The 19,497-nt window shown below is 44.6% G+C and overlaps 1 protein-coding gene across 5 annotated transcripts in view; it reads left to right on the top strand.

Moving 5' to 3' along the window:
* LOC140719754 (SH3 domain-containing kinase-binding protein 1-like) overlaps nt 1-18,938 on the top strand; it is a 158,787-nt gene extending 139,849 nt beyond the window's left edge. For 4 of the 5 annotated variants that reach the window (XM_073034596.1, XM_073034595.1, XM_073034600.1 and 1 more), the window contains 4 exons: nt 4,537-4,652; nt 8,460-8,710; nt 12,303-12,366; nt 18,562-18,938. In XM_073034596.1, the coding sequence (XP_072890697.1) occupies nt 4,537-4,652; nt 8,460-8,710; nt 12,303-12,366; nt 18,562-18,612 (482 nt within the window). In that variant the 3' untranslated portion in view covers nt 18,613-18,938. The remainder of the gene's footprint in view (nt 1-4,536; nt 4,653-8,459; nt 8,711-12,302; nt 12,367-18,561) is intronic. The other variant, XM_073034599.1, reaches the window with a different exon arrangement.
* The last annotated feature ends 559 nt before the right edge of the window (nt 18,939-19,497 follow it).

The following is a 19,497-nucleotide window of genomic DNA, read 5'->3' as shown; positions in this document are numbered from 1 at the left end:
CCTGATTAATATGGGTGTCAAAGGTTAAAGAGAGAAAGCAGGAGAATAGGGTAAAGTGGGATATTAAATCAGCCATGATTGAAGATGGAGAAGAATGTCTTAATTATGTTCCCATGGTTTATTTATTTATTGAAATACAGCGTGGAATAGGCTTTTCGAACAATGCCATGCAGCATTCCTCTGATTTAATTCTAGCCTAATCACAGGACAATTTACAATGACCAATGAACCTACTAACCGGTACATCTTTGAAAGGTAGGAGGAAACTGGAGCAACCGGAGGAAACCCATGTGGGTACAGGGAGGACGTACAAACTCCTTACAGGCAGTGGTGGGAATTGAACCCTGAGTCTCTGGTACTGTAAAGTTTTGTGCTAACCACTACGCCATTGTGCTGCTCTGTGGTCATATTATTGTCGTAACCAAGGAAACCAGCAGAGGGACACCTGAGCAAAGGATGCAATATTGCCTTCTTAGTTGCAACTTGATTTCATTACAAAGAGATAAAGATTAGCTTTATTTATTACACATAATTGAAACATACACTGAAGTGTATCACACATAAAATGCTGAAGGAGCTCAGCAGGTCAGGCAGCATCTATGGAGATGAAGAATTATTCAACGTTTTGGGCCTAAACTCTTCTTCAGGACTGGGAAGGAAGGTGGAAGATGCCAGAGTAAAAAGGTGGGGGGTGGGGGGGGGGGGGAAGGGGAAGGAGGCTAGTTGGAAGGTGATAAGTAAAGCCAGGTGGGTAGGAAAGGCCAAGGGCTGGATTCTGATAGGAGAGGAAAATGGAGCATTGAGAAGGAGGAAGGGACTAAATTTAATGGGAATTAAAATGTTTGGCCACCAGGAAGTTACGCTTGTGGCAGATGGACCGGAGGTGCTCGACGAAGCTGTCCTCCAATTTTATGACAGGTCTCACCAATGTAGAGGAGGACCAGAGGTGCTCGACGAAGCTGTCCTCCAATTTTATGACAGGTCTCACCAATGTAGAGGAGGACCAGAGGTGCTCGACGAAGCTGTCCTCCAATTTTATGACAGGTCTCACCAATGTAGAGGAGGACCAGAGGTGCTCGACGAAGCTGTCCTCCAATTTTATGACAGGTCTCACCAATGTAGAGGAGGGCCAGAGGTGCTCGACGAAGCTGTCCTCCAATTTTATGACAGGTCTCACCAATGTAGAGGAGGACCAGAGGTGCTCGACGAAGCTGTCCTCCAATTTTATGACAGGTCTCACCAATGTAGAGGAGGGCCAGAGGTGCTCGACGAAGCTGTCCTCCAATTTTATGACAGGTCTCACCAATGTAGAGGAGGACCAGAGGTGCTCGACAAAGCTGTCCTCCAATTTTATGACAGGTCTCACCAATGTAGAGGAGGACCAGAGGTGCTCGACGAAGCTGTCCTCCAATTTTATGACAGGTCTCACCAATGTAGAGGAGGACCAGAGGTGCTCGATGAAGCTGTCCTCCAATTTTATGACAGGTCTCACCAATGTAGAGGAGGACCAGAGGTGCTCGACGAAGCTGTCCTCCAATTTTATGACAGGTCTCACCAATGTAGAGGAGGACCAGAGGTGCTCGACGAAGCTGTCCTCCAATTTTATGACAGGTCTCACCAATGTAGAGGAGGACCAGAGGTGCTCGACGAAGCTGTCCTCCAATTTTATGACAGGTCTCACCAATGTAGAGGAGGACCAGAGGTGCTCGACGAAGCTGTCCTCCAATTTTATGACAGGTCTCACCAATGTAGAGGAGGACCAGAGGTGCTCGACGAAGCTGTCCTCCAATTTTATGACAGGTCTCACCAATGTAGAGGAGGACCAGAGGTGCTCGACGAAGCTGTCCTCCAATTTTATGACAGGTCTCACCAATGTAGAGGAGGACCAGAGGTGCTCGACGAAGCTGTCCTCCAATTTTATGACAGGTCTCACCAATGTAGAGGAGGCCGCATTGTGAGTGCCCAAGACAATGGCCAACCTCAGCAGGTTCACAGGTGATGTGTCACCTCACCTGGAAGGACTGTTTGGGGCTCTGAATGGAGGTGTGGGGGGTGTGTGGGCAAGTGTAGCACTCAAAAGGTGTTGCTTGTATTAAATCAAAACAGCGAGGACTGTGCTGAGCAAGTGTCACCGTGCTCCCAGGGCTGAAAGCTCAACATACCCACAACTCACTAACACTGACCCATACGGCCTTGGACTGTGGGAAGAAACCGGAGCACCTGGAGGAAACACACACATTAACAGGAAGAACAAACAAACTTCTTCCAGACAGCAGCAGGAATCGAACCACGATCTTACAGATGGCACTGTAAAGTGATTGTGCCAACTGCTACGCCACTGTCATTAGATGTTCACCTACTAGATGTGAGGACTTTGCATGCGTCACATAATGCCTGGCCATCGCTTCTCCTACCTGACGGACTGGCTAGTCCTTTGGAAATGTTCAATCCTGACCTCCTTTGCTGTCTGTGTGGAGTCTGCATGCTCTTCCCGGTATTGTATAGTTTTCTCTGGGTGCTCTGATTTGTTCACACATCCCTAAGATGTGTGAGTTGGTAAGCTAATTATCTATTATCGGTTAATCAGCCAGACGTCTAACTGAGTGGGAGAATCTGGGATAGTTGATGGGAATGCCAGGGGAATAGATTTCAGAGTAAATTAGTGGGGAGAAGGTTTGTTCTGTGAGCTGGCATGGATGCAATGGACTGAAATTGTCTCCTTAATGCTGAAAGGAAATATGGAGAAAAATAATCAAATGAATATTATTCTCATTGGCGACATTGACTGGTACAAACTCTCTCAGTGGAGTCACAAGGGACTGCAGACGCTGGAATCTGGAGCAATACACGAAACGCTGAGGAACTCAGTGTGTCAGGTAGCATCAATGCAGGCAGTATTTGACTGAAAGATAGAAAGGCGATAACCAGTATAAAATGGTGGAGGGAACAAGAGAGCTGAGATGCTGCCTGACCCATTGCACCCCTTCGGTAGTGTGCGAACTCTCCCAGTGTATGTATTTATTTATTTAGTGATACAGCCCTTCCAGCCTTAGAGTCAGCAACCCCGACAAACTGGATTAATGCTAACCTAATCGCAGGACAATTTGCAATAACCAATGAACCTACTAACAGGCACGTCTTTGGACGGTGGGAGGAAACCGGAGGACCCGTTGAAAACCCACGCATTCCACGGGGAGGACTTACAGAGACTCCTTATGCAAGTCCCTGTATGTCCTCCCTGTGAAATACCGGAATTGAACTCCAAACACTGGAACACTGCAAGCTGTAATAGCGTCATGCCGTTAGGCTACTGTGGCGCCATTCAATGAGACGTTTCATCCATTAAACAATCTAGAGCAGGGTTGAAATGGGCCAGAAACAGAAAAAATACTTTACTCTTCACTGTAACATGACTTTTGTGTCCAGCCACCTACTACTGCTGCAAAACAACAAACTTCACAACATAAGCCAGTGAATAAAAACCTGACTCAGATTCTGAATTTTGAAACCAGAGCAACATCAGCCTTGGAAGTTTAAGACGGGGTGGTGTAGAGGAGACTTCATTCAGGCAGATTTATTGCAAAGTTAAAGGAAAACCAACCTCAGTTTGTATCCAGAAGTCCGGCGTGGTAGAAATTTATCTTACCTCATTCAGTTGGATTGGCTTTGCTTGTAGATGTCTATTGCGTGCATCCTTTCAATCCCAGACTTTGATCTAGTGTGGGTCTTCCATTTTGGGGTCTTGAACTGCAGCTCAGTGGGCAGCGGCTTGCTAAACGTTCTCAGGTTCAGGGTTCAAGTCCCAGTTCATGAAACTGATGGTCCAAGTCAACTCCAGGCCAGGGCTGCACTTGCGGAGGAGATGAGTCCCATTAGTGCCACCTTGTTGGCTCCACTCAGATTCTAAATTGCTGCTTTTCGGATGGGACATCATACTAAGATCTTGTCCTTCAGTAAATGGCCAGGGAGGTGTAGTATCTCTGCTGAAAGGGCTTGTCGTGTCCCCCTCGAGACAGCTCACCCACCTCATCTGACACTCAGCTTTCACCTCTGGCTCCAAGTGGCTGTTTCTGTGCAGCGGCCACACCCCGGTACACCGCTTTGACAGGCGGGCTAAATGAAGTGAGGGTAGGTGGTCTGCCTCAAACATTAGGGTGGAGTGCAGCTGGGACGACCCTGGATCAGGGTGAAGTGAGGCTGGGACGACCCTGGATCAGGGTGAAGTGAGGCTGGGATGACCCTGGATCAGGGTGGAGTGCAGCTGGGACGACCCTGGATCAGGGTGAACTGCTGCGATCGACTTACACCGAACCCAGAGCCTTGCTGAAATATACAGTATTGTGTGCTGAACCAGATGAGGGCAATAGATCACATGACCACTGCAGATAGGTATTTCTTGAAGTGGCAATGTTCAAAATTATCAACAGCTGATGGTTAATAATCAATGCTGTGGACCTGAAATGGATGAGAAACAGTTGTTGCAAATCAGGAAATCCTGTGATTTACAAATTTTTTTCTGACATTTTCCCCATTTAGAATCTCTGACGTTTGACACAGTGGTACCATCTGCACAGACACTGCAGCACTTGACGGCAGATAGACCCAGGGCCCAGGGGCGAAGACCACCCACTCACCTCAGAGCTGCAGCTGCTGTGAGTAGACACTTCACTGCTGGTTCTGATCCTGAGCAGCCACCACTGCTTAGAGGCCGTCAAATAAATGCCAAGCGTACGCAGGCAGCATAAGCTTGACAGCAGTGAGGCACAGGGCGATAAGCGGCTGATAACCCCAAGGGCGAGACAAACAACATCTTGAACCAGAGTCTAACTACTACTTGATGACCTAAGATCATAGAACATGAACTGACCAGCTCCGGCCCTCAATATCTGTACCGGGCACAGTGCAAAATCAAACTAATCCTTTCTGCCTGCACTCTTTATTCATTGCCTATTCATGTGTCCTTCTAATAGCTTTTTAAACACCTCTCATCTGTTTCCAGCATCACCCCTGGCAGCCCGTTCCAAGTTCTCTCCACTCTGTGTAAAAGTTTTGTCCAACACACTTCCCTTCAACTTTCCCCCTTACCATAAATGCATAGGTGTTTGACAGTTATACCAAGGGAGGAAGGTATCATTGCCAAGTCTTCACCATCTGTACCCAGAGGATCACTGCTGAGCAGGTAGCCGTATTCACCGGCTGCAGAAATCCCAGGGTTAGAAGAGTAAGTCGGAGACTGGAGACGCTGTGGTGACCGACTCAGCTCCTGACGTGCCAAAGCCATTTCGCCATCTACAGATTAGGATTGAGAAGACATACTTTCCGCTTGCTTGGGTTCGGTGGTGCAATCGATGAAGATGTTGCCTTGCGATTCCTGTCCCCTGGCCTCAGGCAGTGTACGTGTGGATTTTGTGTGTAGCCAAGTGCTCCTGTTTCTTCCCACAACCCAAAGGTGTGCAGCTTTGTAGATTAAATCGCCACTGTAAGTTCTTTCCGAGTTCTCAGGTTCAGATTAATTCATTTACTACACGTACATTGGAAGGGGCTTCTCATCTGAGAAGTGGCTGATGGAATTCAACCCGGAGAAGTGTGAGGTGGTACACTTTGGAAGGACAAACTCCAAGGCAGAGTACAAAGTAAATGGCAGGATACTTGGGAGTGTGGAGGAGCAGAGGGATCTGGGGGTACATGTCCCCAGATCCCTGAAAGTTGCCTCACAGGTAGATAGGGTAGTTAAGAAAGCTTATGGAGTGTTAGCTTTCATAAGTCGAGGGATAGAGTTTAAGAGTCGCGGGGTAATGATGCGGCTCTATAAAACTCTGGTTAGGCCACACTTGGAGTATTGTGTCCAGTTCTGGTCGCCTCACTATAGGAAGGATGTGGAAGCATTGGAAAGGGTACAGAGGAGATTTACCAGGATGCTGCCTGGTTTAGAGAGTGCGCATTATGATTAGAGATTAAGGGAGCTAGAACTTTACTCTCTGGAGAGAATGAGGATGAGAGGAGACATGATAGAGGTACACAAGATATTACGAGGAATAGACAGAGTGGACAGCCAGCGCCTCTTCCCCAAGGTACCACTGCTCAATACAAGAGGACATGGCTTTAAGGTAAAGGGTGGAAAGTTCAAGGGGGATATTAGAGGAAGGTTTTTACTCAGAGAGTAGTTGGTGCGTGAAATGCACTGCCTGAGTCAGTGGTGGAGGCAGACACACTAGTGAAATTTAAGAGACTACTAGACAGGTATATGGAGGAATTTAAGGTGAGGGGTTATATGGGAGACAGGGTTTAAGGGTCGACACAACATTGCGGGCTGAAGGGCCTGTACTGTGCTGTATTGTTCTATGTTTAACTCAGAGTGAAAAGCGTCATTTGCATTAATAAGCAACACATCCTAAGGGGGACAAGCCACGAGTGCCACCACACATTTTGGTGCCCACAGTGCCCGGCAGAGCAACAAAGAACACAACAACAGCAGCAGAGCAAGCCCCTTTTGTCACCCCCACCCACGCGCAGCGTCCCCAGCTCTAGGACTGGCCTCTGGGCTTCCAGTCTCCAGTCTGCAGGCTTTGACTATGGGAGAGTTTTGCCGAGTGTAAAAACTGGGGAGAGTTTGTGGGATGTGGGAAGAATAAACTGTGATTAGTGCAAATGAGTACCTGATGGCTGGTGGACTGGAGAGCCTGTTCCCCTGACGTCTCTGTCCATAACAAGAAGCTCAGCATAATGTGCCCACTTGATTGGCTTCACATCAACCACCCTGATCACACCACCTTGGCATCTGACACCTTCCAGGGTTTGTCATACAATCAATGCTGTCACAAGTCACGCTTTACCCACTCCCTTCTCTGCTGAAGCAAATAGGACCCTTTGGGACAATCTAAGACTTTTGTTGACCAGTCCCAGAAATGTTAAGACCACATTGTGTGGGGCTAGTAGTGAGACGTCATTGGCATTGACCTATTGCACACAGCCTCTGCCAGCCTCAGTTTTTATGTTCTGACCCTCACCTTCGCCTATCCCATCACTGGTTGCTGCTTTCTACATTGTACAAACCTGATCTTCACATGGTCATCACAGCTTCATCATCCCAAACCAAACAGCTGGCATGAGATCAGAGCAGGGCATTTGAAGACAAGGGGACCCATTTTACCACAACTGTCCTGTGGCTACCAGGGGGAGAATTGTTTCAATTCTGACGCTCTTCTCAATGACCAGCATGGCAAAGATGCAGTAGCTGGACGTTCTCCATGAAACTTTTGCTAAGGTAAACACAGATCCCCCTTTAACATGAATCCCAGAGTAATTCATTATTGTGTTGTTATACACACGTCTTTGGCCAGTTTCCTGATGGTTGTGCTGGTGGATTAGCCCTATCAACATTATGTCTAGCACAACCAAATAAGGTGAAATCCAATTTCTGAGTTTCAATAACAGCTGGTTAAATGTTAGTGTCAAGAGTGTGAATCAGGAAATGAACAAAACCAACAGTGAGTGAGATCATGAACTTCACAGACCCTTTAGAAGTAGAATACAAAAGCATTTGTGCTTTCCTTCCCCGGGACATTCAGACGTCTGTGGAAAGAGCCGCAGGGATAGCGGAAAGCCAGCAGGGGTGAAACGGGGAGGGAAACTGAGCTCAGTTCTTCACTTTCCTCCAAAGTTAAACTATTTCTCAGCCCATCATGGGTCTGTGGTGGGTTCTGATGAAACTGTGTAGCCACCTCTCTCTTTTTCTCCCTCTCTCCTCACTCTCTCCCCCCCCCCCTCCCCCCCCACGTCCCTCTCTAATGAGCGGTTTCCCTCCCTATTTCACCCTCCAGCTTTTCACTCTATCCATGCAGATTTTTGTACTGGTGTCTGAATATTCCAGTGAATATTCTGAATTGTACCACCCTGGACCTCTCTTGCTTCTCTGAGGTATGGGGGCACGCAGAGGGAATCCGTGGTATGATAACGAGGATGTGGGAACTCCGCACACACAGCACGGATTGAACTTGGGCTGCAGGAGATTCACGTGAGGTGGCGACTCTGCAACACGTGTCACCGCATCATCCAAATTCTCTCTCTAGTTAGGTGTTTATCCAAAACCATTCGGAAAACTAAAGTCATGGAATGCATTCCGATCCTCTCAACCTGCTCCAGATCAAGCTTCTCTACTTTCCCTCTCCCATCCCAAACAGTACTTCAAATGTAAATCTGTGTCCTTTGGTTTAGCTTGTCATGATCCACTCTTTCATATCCAATAATAATCTTGTACAATGCTTGGTAGATCTTTCCTTAACCTCCTCTACTCAATAAGGAGTCCCTACCCTGACCCAGATCCTTGCGACTGAAGTCTCTCATCCCTCGACTTGATCCACTAACGGTCTTCTGCAGTCTTTCCGAGGTTAATTTTGCTCTACTTTTTACGGGCTGTTCATGGCTGCTCTTACACTTCTCTTTGCTTAAACCCGCCACAGCAGAATGCCGAGGGGTCAGTGTCACCACTAGTACCAGCTAAAGTCAAGCCTCCACCTGCCCAACTGTTTGAGCCGCCAGCAATCCAAAGGCATCAGTCTACTGCAGCGAGAGCAGGCCCAGTTCCGGCTAGCCCACCAAACAAAACACAGAGACACGAAGAAAGGGGGGACAAGGTGGATCCTGTAGCAGGCCTGCAAGAGGAACTGAAGAGTCTGAAATTATCCATCAACCTGCTGAAGAATCAGTATTCGTAAGTAATCCTCAACTGGGAAATGAGCCTTGTTTCAGCTGAGCTTCAGTGGCAACGTCAAACAATTGGGAAAGGAGGGGCCTGCATTACCTAAATGGGATTGCAGAGACATGCAAGTAGCTGGGAGGGGCAAGACAACGCCAATTAATTGGGGTCTGACCATTCCTACATTAACTGACTGTAACAGAATAGAAAACATCAAACGATATTGGATAAGGCCACACCAACTACCTGGGTTAAGACAGCTCAGTATCAACTCATTGGGACCTGACAGAGGATTTATTTTTTAAATGATAAGTATTTATTGCCCATCCTTAATCCCGCTTGAGGTCGTGAACTGCCTTCCAAAACTGCTAGTGCTTCTGGAACACGTACTGTTGGAGAGGGGATTGAAGATTTAGACCATGAAATTCTACCTGGGTTTCAACAGTTCTGCATTACTGTACTGGGACAGGGCAGAGAGCGATCAAGGAACTGGGTTAAGGTAGAATATTGATGACTCGTGGAAAAATATCCGCCAGGTGGGAATAGACAAGCCAGAAAAGTCATCTGGAACAGCATAGATCTAGCAAGTAACTGGAATTAAAGCAGGCAATGGCTGGAAATAAGATATAGGAGCAGAATTAGGCCATATGGCTCATCAAGTCTACTCTGCCATTTCATCATAGTTGATCTCAAACCCGATCTCCATATCCCTTCATGCCCTAACCAGTCAAGAATCTACCAGCCTCTGCCTTAAGTATACATAAAGACTTGGCCTCCACAGCTACCTGTGGCAAAGAATTCAACAGATTCACTACTCTCTGGCTAAATAAATTCCTCCTCATCTCCGTTCTAAAAGGATGCCCCTCTATTCTGAAGCTATATCCTCTGGTCTTAGACTTTCCCACCATAGGAAACATCCTCTCCACGTCCACTCTGTCAAGGCCTTTCACCATTTGATAGATCTCAATGAGGTCATCCCTCATTCTTCTGAATTCTAATGAATACAGGCCCAAAGTCATCAAATGTTCTTCAAATAACAAACCATTTAATCTTGGAATCATTTTTGTGAAGCTCCTTTGAACCCTCTCCAGTTTCAGTGCATCCTTTCTAAGGTAAAGGGTTCAACAATGCTCACAATACACCAAGAGAGGCCTCACTGGTGCGTTACAAATATTACATTCTTGCTTTTATACTCTAGTTTTGAAATGAATGCTAACATCGCATTTGTCTTCCTCACCACAGACTCAACCTGCATATTGACCTTTAAGGAATCCTGCACAAAGACTCCCAAGTCCCTATGCGCCTTGAGAAAATGGAGAGAATTTTCTCTCCATTTAGAAAATAGTGCATGACCATAAACTTCAGGACACTGTATTCTATCTGCCATTTCTTTGTCCATTCTCCTAGTCTGTCTAAATCCTTCTGTAGCCTCTCTACTTACTCAAAACTACCTGTCTCTTCACCTATCTTCATATCATCTGCAAACTGTGCAACAAAGCCATCAATTCCATCATCCAAATCATTGACATAAAACATAAAAAGGATCAGTCCTAACACAGGCCCCTATGGAACACCACTAGTCACCAGCAGCCAACCAGAAAAGGCTCCCTTTATTCCCACTCTTTGCCTCTAATTGGCCACTGCTTTATCCATGCTAGAATCTTTCCTGTAATACCATGGGCTTGTAACTTGTTAAGCAGTCTCATGTAGCACCTTGTCAAAGGCCTCTTAAAATCCAAGTACACAACTTCACCCAGTTCTTCTCTGTCTATCCTGCTTGTTATATCTTCAAAGAATTCCAACGGATTTGTCAGGCAAGATTTTCCCCTTGAGGAAACCATGCTAGCTATGGCCTATTTAATCATGTGCCTCCAAGTACTCTGAGACCTCATCCTTCATAATCGTCTCCAACATCTTCCCAACCACTGAGGTCAGACTAACTGGCCTATAGTTTCCTTTCTTCTGCCTCTCTCCCTTCTTGAAGAGTGGAGTGACATTTGCAATTTTCCAGTCTCCCTGAACAATTACAGAATCTAGTGATTCTTGAAACATCATTACTAATGCCTCCACGATCTCTTCAGCCATCTCATTCAGAACCCTGAAGTGTACACCATCTGGCCCAGGTGACTTATCTACCTTTAGACTTCTCAATTTCCCAAGAACCTTCTAACTGATTATGGTAACTTCACACACTGCATGACCCCGACACCTGGAGCTTTTACTATACTGCTAGTGAAAACTGATGTAAAATATTTATTCAGTTCATCCACCATTTTGTTGTCTATTACTACTTCCCTAACATTGGTTTCCAATGGTTTGATATTCATTGTCACCTCTTTTTCACACTTTATGTATCTGAAGAAAGTTTTGGTATCCTCTTTAATATTATTGGCTATCTTAATTTTATATTCCATCTTTACCTTCTGAATGACCTTTTTTAGTTGTCTTCAGTTTGCTTCTAACTTCCTCCCAATTTTTGCTATATTTTATGCCCTCTCTTTGGCTTTTATGTTTGCTTTGACTTCTCTTATTAGCCACAGTTGTGTCATCTTTCCTTTAGAATACTTCTTCCTCTTTGGGATGTATATATCCTGTGTCTTCCGAATTGCTTCCGGAAATGCCAGCTATTGCTACTCTATCATCATTGGCAGTGTTCTTTTCTAACCAATTCTGGCCAGTTCCTCTCCTCTGTAATTCCCTTTACTCCACCGTAAAACTGTTACATCTGACTTCAGCTTCTGCTTCTCAAACTTCAGGGTGAAATTGATTATATTATGACCACTTTCGCCTTGGTGCTCTTTTACCTTCAGCTCCCTAATTAATTCTGGTTCACTGCACAACACCAATGCGCAATGATATCTGTTCATCTGACCTGCCGTTGAGCATTTCCAGCATTTTCAGTTTTTATTTCAGGTTTCCAGCCTTTGTAGCCTTTTTATTCGAAGAAATGGGACTGATCAGTCCAACATGGATTAGTAGAGTCAGGACTGAAATGGATTGCTTTTGAGACTGAGAGCAGATAAGGGTATGGAGGCATATTACTGAAGCTAATTGAGGAAAATTTCTGGAAATTACAGGCTAAGAGGGATGTCAAATAAGAAGGTGGTGAGGTACCTACCTACTATTCTGGTGTCTCATCTGGCAGTTACCCCAGACCTCAGCTTAGGAAGTCCAGCCATGAGACCATGATACATAGAAGCAGAATTAAGGCCATTTTTCTCTGAAATTCCTCCTCATCCGTGATCCTAGACTCCCTCACTAAAGAACACATCCCCTAAGCATTTCAATATTCGATAGGTTTCAATGAGATCTGCTCCCCCTCAGGTTTCTACGCTTCAGTGAGTAAAGCCCAAAGCTCTCCATACAGCTTTTGACTTCTGTATGGTGGAGCAAAGAGACATCTAAACCTAGCTCTGATGCTACAGGACGTCAACTAACCAGAGTATCCCCTGACCAAGCCCAGTACGTTATCAAGTTTAGAAGGGGAAAGGGACGCGATTCATACACTTGAGATGATGCGGTGGCTCTGTGCCTTGATGTTGAAAGTTTCTTTGGAGCATACAGAGCAAGACTCCAGCTGAATGAGTGTTCTCTTGATGCTTGACAGGAGAGATGTAATTGACTTAAAAGAAGAGATTGCCAAGGAGCGACTCAAATGGCATACACTGCAGGTAAACCTCTTATAATGACCTCTATCTCCATTGGATCTGTCCTTATTAATGGATTTGATAGAACAGGTAGTGAGAAAATTTCAGCTGGTGAGGTGTCCGTAACAAGGGATGTAAGACATTCACAGGCGATGTCATGGCACCATTCATAACACAAAGAATCAAGTAGTATGAAACCTCTGTAGGTTTTCCCACTTATTGCCTCGTCTATAAGACTTGTATCATCTGAAATTGACTCATTTCATGGATTCTCCCATGGAGTCGTGGAAAATAGCTAACCTGAGACTGATTGTCTTTGTCAGTGGGAAGTGTTCAGGACAGACAGACGGGCAGATCAGACACAATGAACTTGATGAACCACCTAAAAGCTGATGTTCCCTTGTTCAGAATCAATTTCTAATATCACCATCAAATCTTCATTTTACCCTTTCTAATAGTCTATGCAGTTTTGTTCCAAATAATTTTCCTTTGGTGGTGTATGTGCCTGCATGTGGGTTATGAGGAAATTCAAATAAATCTTGTTCAGGGTGTTCGAATGGTGCAGGATTGGAATGGGCTGGATTAACTCAAACAATTGGAGTGTCCAGGAGATGTGGTAATAAATTTGCATGCACAACAAAGTAACTTAAGCCTAATTTATTATCACAGAATAGAAAGCACAATGAATCACACAAAATACTACATAGTAAGTTACAAAGATTTCAGGGCTCACTGTTCTTCGTCTCCACTTGATTGTTGCTGTTGTCAGGGAACTTGAATGCCGCTGTTGTCGGGGAACCTCTGTATTCTGATTTATGGATCCATCCTAGGCATTGATTGATCACAATTCTTCAATCTAGGTGAAGTGACAAGAAATGGATGAAAAGTGACTCGATAAATAGGGGTTCAATCCACAAGCATTCAGAGGCACTCAGAGACAGATAAACTCTTTGGTCCGTTGTGCTCATGCCACTATCTCAGCATGGCTTCTTTCATTCCAGCAACTCATGTGTTCATTGACAGACATCCTCATGCCGGGGTGCCTTGGGGCCAAGAAAGACTCCAGCTGCTATCATTAGACATTAACCAACCTCCAATGTTTCACTTGTACAGACACTTTACATGCTGCGAGCTCGCAAAGAGTTAGAGTGTCACTTCGAACTGTTCAGATTTTCATCTAATATTTCCCAAAGTTTAACACACCATAACACAAGGATAGCACCTCATTTTACACTTCAGCCAGGCTCTCAACTGTGCTGAACAGAATTCCTCGGGAAACCTAGGACTCTCCCTCTCCTTCCCACAAATCCTCCCCACCACGGGCAAGGTTCAGGAGATGGATTACAATGCATCAGCGTGGCATCTTCCTTGGCGATTGACTGGGAATGCAGAGGCAGGGCAGGTCTAGATTCTATTCTAAGGTTCATCAAGATTGGACAGTTGAAACATGCATTGGAGTGAAAGACTTCAATGCATCTCAACAGGTTTTTCCACTTAGTACCTCTTCTACCAGACTGCATCAACTGAAATTGACATATTCTGTGAAAGCTGCACTCAAGTATAAATGTTAGATAGTCTGCACAGCAGTGAGATAGTCCTCCTTCTTCAAAGAATGGTGTTTCGCTTACCTCATTGCCTTCACCCAATTTCCATTTCCTGCACATTTGCCCTCATCCCATCCTCCTGACACTCTAACAGGGATAGGGTTCCCCTTGTCCTTACCTACTGCTCCACGATCCTCCATATCCAGCACATTACTTTCCATAATTTTGCTCACTTACAATGGGATCGTACCACTAAGCATATCTACCCCTCCCCACTGATCTCCCCATGCATGCAGGATGAGTGCTACATCAGCCCCTTCACCTCCTTCCTCAGCACCGCTCACGGTCCCAAAACAGTCCTTTCGTGTGAGGCAACACCAGACCTTTGAGTCTGTTGGTGTCATCCACTGCAAAAGCTGGGTCTTTCTGGTGGCCATTATTTCAATTCAACTTTCCCTTCCCATTCCGACTTGTTAGTCCATGGTCTCCTCAACTGTCATGATGAGGCCACACTCATGGCGGAGGAGCAACGCCTCATATTCCGCCTGGGTAACTTCCAACCTGATGTCATGACCATCAATTGCTCTAATTTCCAGTAATTTCTCCCTACCTAACCCTTTTTCTCTTTTTTCATTTCCCGTCCTGTTCCCTGTCATCCCCTCTCTTCTCCTCACCAACCTATTACCTCCTTATGGTGCTTCTCCTCCTTCTTCTTTCTCTTCCACTGTTTACTGTCCTCTCTTATTCCTTCTTCTTCAATCCTTTACCTCTTCCACCTATCACATCCCAGCTTCACACATCATCCTCCATTGTCCACCTTTCTACGTTCACCCTCACCTGGTTTCACTTCTCACCTGCTAGCTTGCACCCCTTCCCCTATTCCCACTTCTTATTCCAGATTCCATCCCCGTTCTTTCAAGTTTTGATGAAGGGTCTCAGGTCAAGACATATTCCCCTCCATAGATGCTGGCTGGCCTGCTGAGTTCCTGCAGCATCAGCAGAATCTCTTGTGTTTATGATTTGTCAATGACCAATGTCAGTGCTTGCTGTACTTACCAAGTCTGACCTACAGTGTATGTGATGCCACATAGTCGCTATGAATGGTACACTGAGGCTGGCAGTGACAACTCTGGCAAGGTGCAGCCAGGACAATAAATATCAGCATCTACATCTCCTTATTTGGTTTAGTTAACAAACCTAGTTAACTGAGTTAACATTTCTTTTCTTTTTCTTTTTCTTTTTACAATATTTTTATTCAGAAAAAAACAAGATTTACAGAGTGCAACACATAGATACATCTCAACATTGTAATAAAATTGATCAAAATGTTATAGCATAACACATAATGGTATTCCACTCTGTAATCAAAAATTTAAAGATAAGTCATACATCAGAAAAGAAATTTTTTATATAAAAAAAGTCAACCCCCTACCAACTACCAAAGAAAAAAGCTGATGGATGACAATGGATAATTAGAAAAAAAAGACATATTCACTGAAGAAGAGAAGATAAAAATATACATAAAAGTCTGTGCACTGTTAAACTTTATAAATTGGAAAAGTAATTTAGGAAAGGTCCCCAGATATCATAAAAAGATTGTTTCGAATTTAAGACTGAGCAGTGGATCTTTTCTAAATTTAAATAAGACATAATATCACATAGCCATTGAAGATGTGTAGGAGGGGTAGACTCCTTCCATTTAAGCAAGATTGCTCTTCTTGCTAAAAGAGAGGTAAAAACTAAAACCTGTAGGTTAGGAGTATTTAAAGTTATATCTTCATTTGCAATAATACCAAACAAGGCAGTAAGGGGATTTGGGTCAAATTTTTTACATATACCTTCAAATTAGAGATTTCCTACGTTTCCAATTAACTACTTTTCCTTATAGGTCCTGATAAAAATTTACTGGACGATCTTTTAAATTTAAAACCTTTTGTTAATGGTTCTATTACTAGTATCTATAACTTGTTGATTGATTCTAGACAAGACTTTTTAGATAAAATAAAAAAAGCTTGAGAGGATGACCTAAATTGTCAGATTTCTGATGATAGATGGAGTAAAATTCTTAAACGGGTTAATAAATCATCTTTCTGTGCTCGTCATTCTCTTCTACAATTTAAAGTGGTTCATAGAGCTTACATTTCTAAACAGAAGCTGTCCAATTTTTACCCAAATGTTTCTCCATTTTGTAATAAATGCAACTCTGCTGATGCCTCTTTAATTCATACGTTTTGGTTTTGCCCTAAAATTGAAAAGTTTTGGCGGGAAGTATTTCATACCTTCTCACAACTTTTTAGGGTCCAACTGAGTTAACATTTAATGGGAAGACTAACTCATTCACAATAGCAGTCCACATTCACCTCTTTAGGAATAGCTTCTTTCCCTCTGCCTCTGAATGGTCCATGATTCACGATTGTTTAATGTCATTTCCTGCACGAGTGTAAAGAGCCAAATAATTGTTATTCCAGATCGGATGCAGCACAACCACCACCCCCCCCCCCCCCCGCAATCTCCCCCCCCCACAAAAGATGAAGTACGCAATAATAATAAAAAACACAGTAAATATAAATGCGTGATATAGTTTATATACGTAGATTGTATGTCCATAAGGTGACGCTAGGCTGTACATAAGATAACTGACAGGGAATAATGAAGTAGTCTTGGCGTTAGTGGTTGGAGGTGTTGTTGGGGCAAGTAACTGTGTTTGTTCTGTCATGGATGCTACAGAGCCCCCTCCAAGATGGAAGTAGGACAAACGGACCATGAGCAAGGTGGATAGGAAGGGCTTTACTTGTGATGGACTGGGACTCTCGTAGGATTTTCCATTCAACGGCATTGGTATTACCATACAAAGCTGTAATGCAACCAGTGAATAAACTCTCCATGACATACTCCATGAAGTTTGTCAAAGTTTTAGATGTCATGCTGAATCTTTGCAGACCTCTCGGGAAGTCAAGGCAATGCCATGCTTTCTTCTTAATTGCACTTATGTGCTGGACCCAGGTCCTGTGAAATGATAGCACCAAGGAATGTAATGTTGCCGACCCTCTCCAATCCAATCCCCCAGTGAGGACAGGCTCATAGACCTCTGGTTTCCTCCTCCTGAAGTCAATAGTTAGCTCTTTAATCTTATTGACATTGAGTGAGAGGTTGTGGTGGTGGTACCACTCAGACAGATTTTCAATCTCCTTCCTAAGTGCTGATCTATCACCACCTTTGATTTGGCCGAAGACAATGGTGTCAAGAGCGAATTTAAATATGGTGTTGGGGCTGTGCTTAGGCTTAAAGTTATAAATATAAAGTGAGTAGAACTGGGGGCTATGATGGAGATTGTGCAGGAGATGTTGTTGCTGATCTGAACTGACTGGAGTCTGCAAGTGAGGAAATCGTGGATCCAGTTGCACATGAAGGTAATGAGGCCAAGGTCTTGAAGCTTATTGATTAGTTTTGAGAGGACTATAGTGTTGAATGCCGACCTGTAGTCGATAAAGAGCATCCTAAGCACCTTCACTGTCAAGATGTTCGAAGGTTGATCGAAGAGCCAATGGAGTGGCATCTGTTGTGGACCTCTTATGCTGGTCGGTAAATTGGAGTGGATCCAAGTCGCTTCTCAGAAAGGAGTTGATATATTTCACCACCAACCTCTCAAAGCACTTCATCACAGTGGATGTGAGTGCTACTGGATAATACTTATTGAGGCAGGTTACCACATTCTTTTTGGGCACTTGCATAATTGAAGCCTGCTTGAAGCAAGTGGGTACCTTGGATTGCCAAAATATGAAGTTAAAGATACTGGTGAACACTCCAGCCAATTGATCAGCAGAGGTCTTTAGTACTCAGCCATGTACCCCATCCGGGCTGGAGGCTTTCCGCGGGTTCACCCCCCTGAAGGAGGCTCTAACGTTGGCCTCAGAGACAAACGACAGGGTCATCGGGGACTGCGGGAGTTTGTAAAAATTTCTCCATGTTTTGACGGTCAAAGCAAGCAATAGTGTTGAATGCTGAACTGAAATCCAGAAACAGCATTCTGGCATAAGTGCCCTTGTTTACTAGGTGTGTCAGAGCCAGGTGCATGACAGATCCGACAGCATCTGTCAACGACAACGGTTCTGTTGTTAAGCATATTGGTGAGTGTCCAATGTGGCAGGAATGGAGTCTTTGATATCAGCTGTTCAAAGCACTTCATGATGATTGCGTCAGTGCCACTGGACAGTAGTCTTTTAGTTCTGAATACGTAGAGTTCTTGGTACCAAGGGATGATGGTGGCTGATTTGAAGCATGTGGGGATAGCAGCCTGGATTAGCACTACCCTGCTATTCCTCTTTTGTATTTATTTATTTATGTGATTTTAAAATAAATTATACTTTTTAGTGCTTTGCTCTGTACTGCTGCTACAAACCATCAAATTTCACAACATCCGTCAGTGATAATCAACCTGGTTCTGAAAGCTCCATCCCTGCAGTGCCATTGTATTGCCTGATGGTGGCACTACTGAGCAGATCCGCAGCAGCCTGAACAGACAGGAGAGTCACTTGAAGAAGACCCCCAGGAAGAAACGGGTTATCTGTCCTGGGAGTAATATTGTGTCAGAAATTAGCATATCCAATGAAAACAAAAAGAAAGTGAAGTATTTCACAATATTATTTGATTTTTTTTTGTAACACTTTTATTGCAGATGGAGGTTGAGAATCTGAGAAAATTGATGACATCGCTGCCAGAGCACTAACTTCGATCAAACCTTCCCTCCCTCTCCTCTGCTGGATACAGGGCACATGTCCAGCACCGGAGAAGCCAATACCAGACTCTTTCCTGTGATACATTATCCACCAGCACTGCGAGTCTCACAACCCTGAACCTGGCTCCTGCTGTTACAGGATCTTTACAGGCTTTTCCTGTGTGTCCTCTGCCGAATCCCATGGGCATCAAGAATCTTCAGGAATCCTGAGGTGTGAAGCTCCACACAAATCTGAAAGTAGGACTTGAAAAGACTCAATATTTGTGACAACTTTCAATACACCCAATAGCTGTCAATAAAATAATTTCTGAAGTGTGGTTGCTGTTGTACTGTGAATCCAATATGTCAATTGGGTAAAAGGCACTGCCTGGACTTCTATCTGTAGTCTCTGCCTTCACATCCAGTCGAACATATGGAACTCTTTCAGTACCTGACATTCTGAGGATCCCAGTCACAAACACTGCAATGAACAACATTGGATTGCATTTTGGGTGATGAGGCAGTGAAAATGGCGTAGCATCTGGTTAAGGCTGGGAAAAGCTAGGGATGAATTGTTCCAGGTGCACCCAAGGAAATTGCAGATACCCAGTGTGTTCCAGGCTTCTTGGCGCGAGAAAACGGCAAATGAAATGGTGGTAGATCATGGCAGACGAGAATCTGCTTTGGGTGTGAACCTCGAGCAGTGGTTTTGGTGTGGCCTACACCTTTTCAAGTAAGCCTGTAGCAGTGTGAGTAGCAGTGGGGCACAGCCTGCCTGCCCACATCCGTGTGAGACTGCACCAGGTGAGAGATGGTGTCAGGCGAGACATTGTAGAAGGCAACAAGCAGAAAGAGCTGAGTTTCTACTGACCATCTACTGTACCCCAGCAAGAGGAA

The sequence above is a fragment of the Hemitrygon akajei genome, chromosome 32, assembly GCF_048418815.1.
Source record: "Hemitrygon akajei chromosome 32, sHemAka1.3, whole genome shotgun sequence".
Taxonomy (NCBI): domain Eukaryota; kingdom Metazoa; phylum Chordata; class Chondrichthyes; order Myliobatiformes; family Dasyatidae; genus Hemitrygon; species Hemitrygon akajei.
Note: the sequence above shows the minus strand (reverse complement) of the source record. Positions and strands in the feature narration are given on the sequence as shown.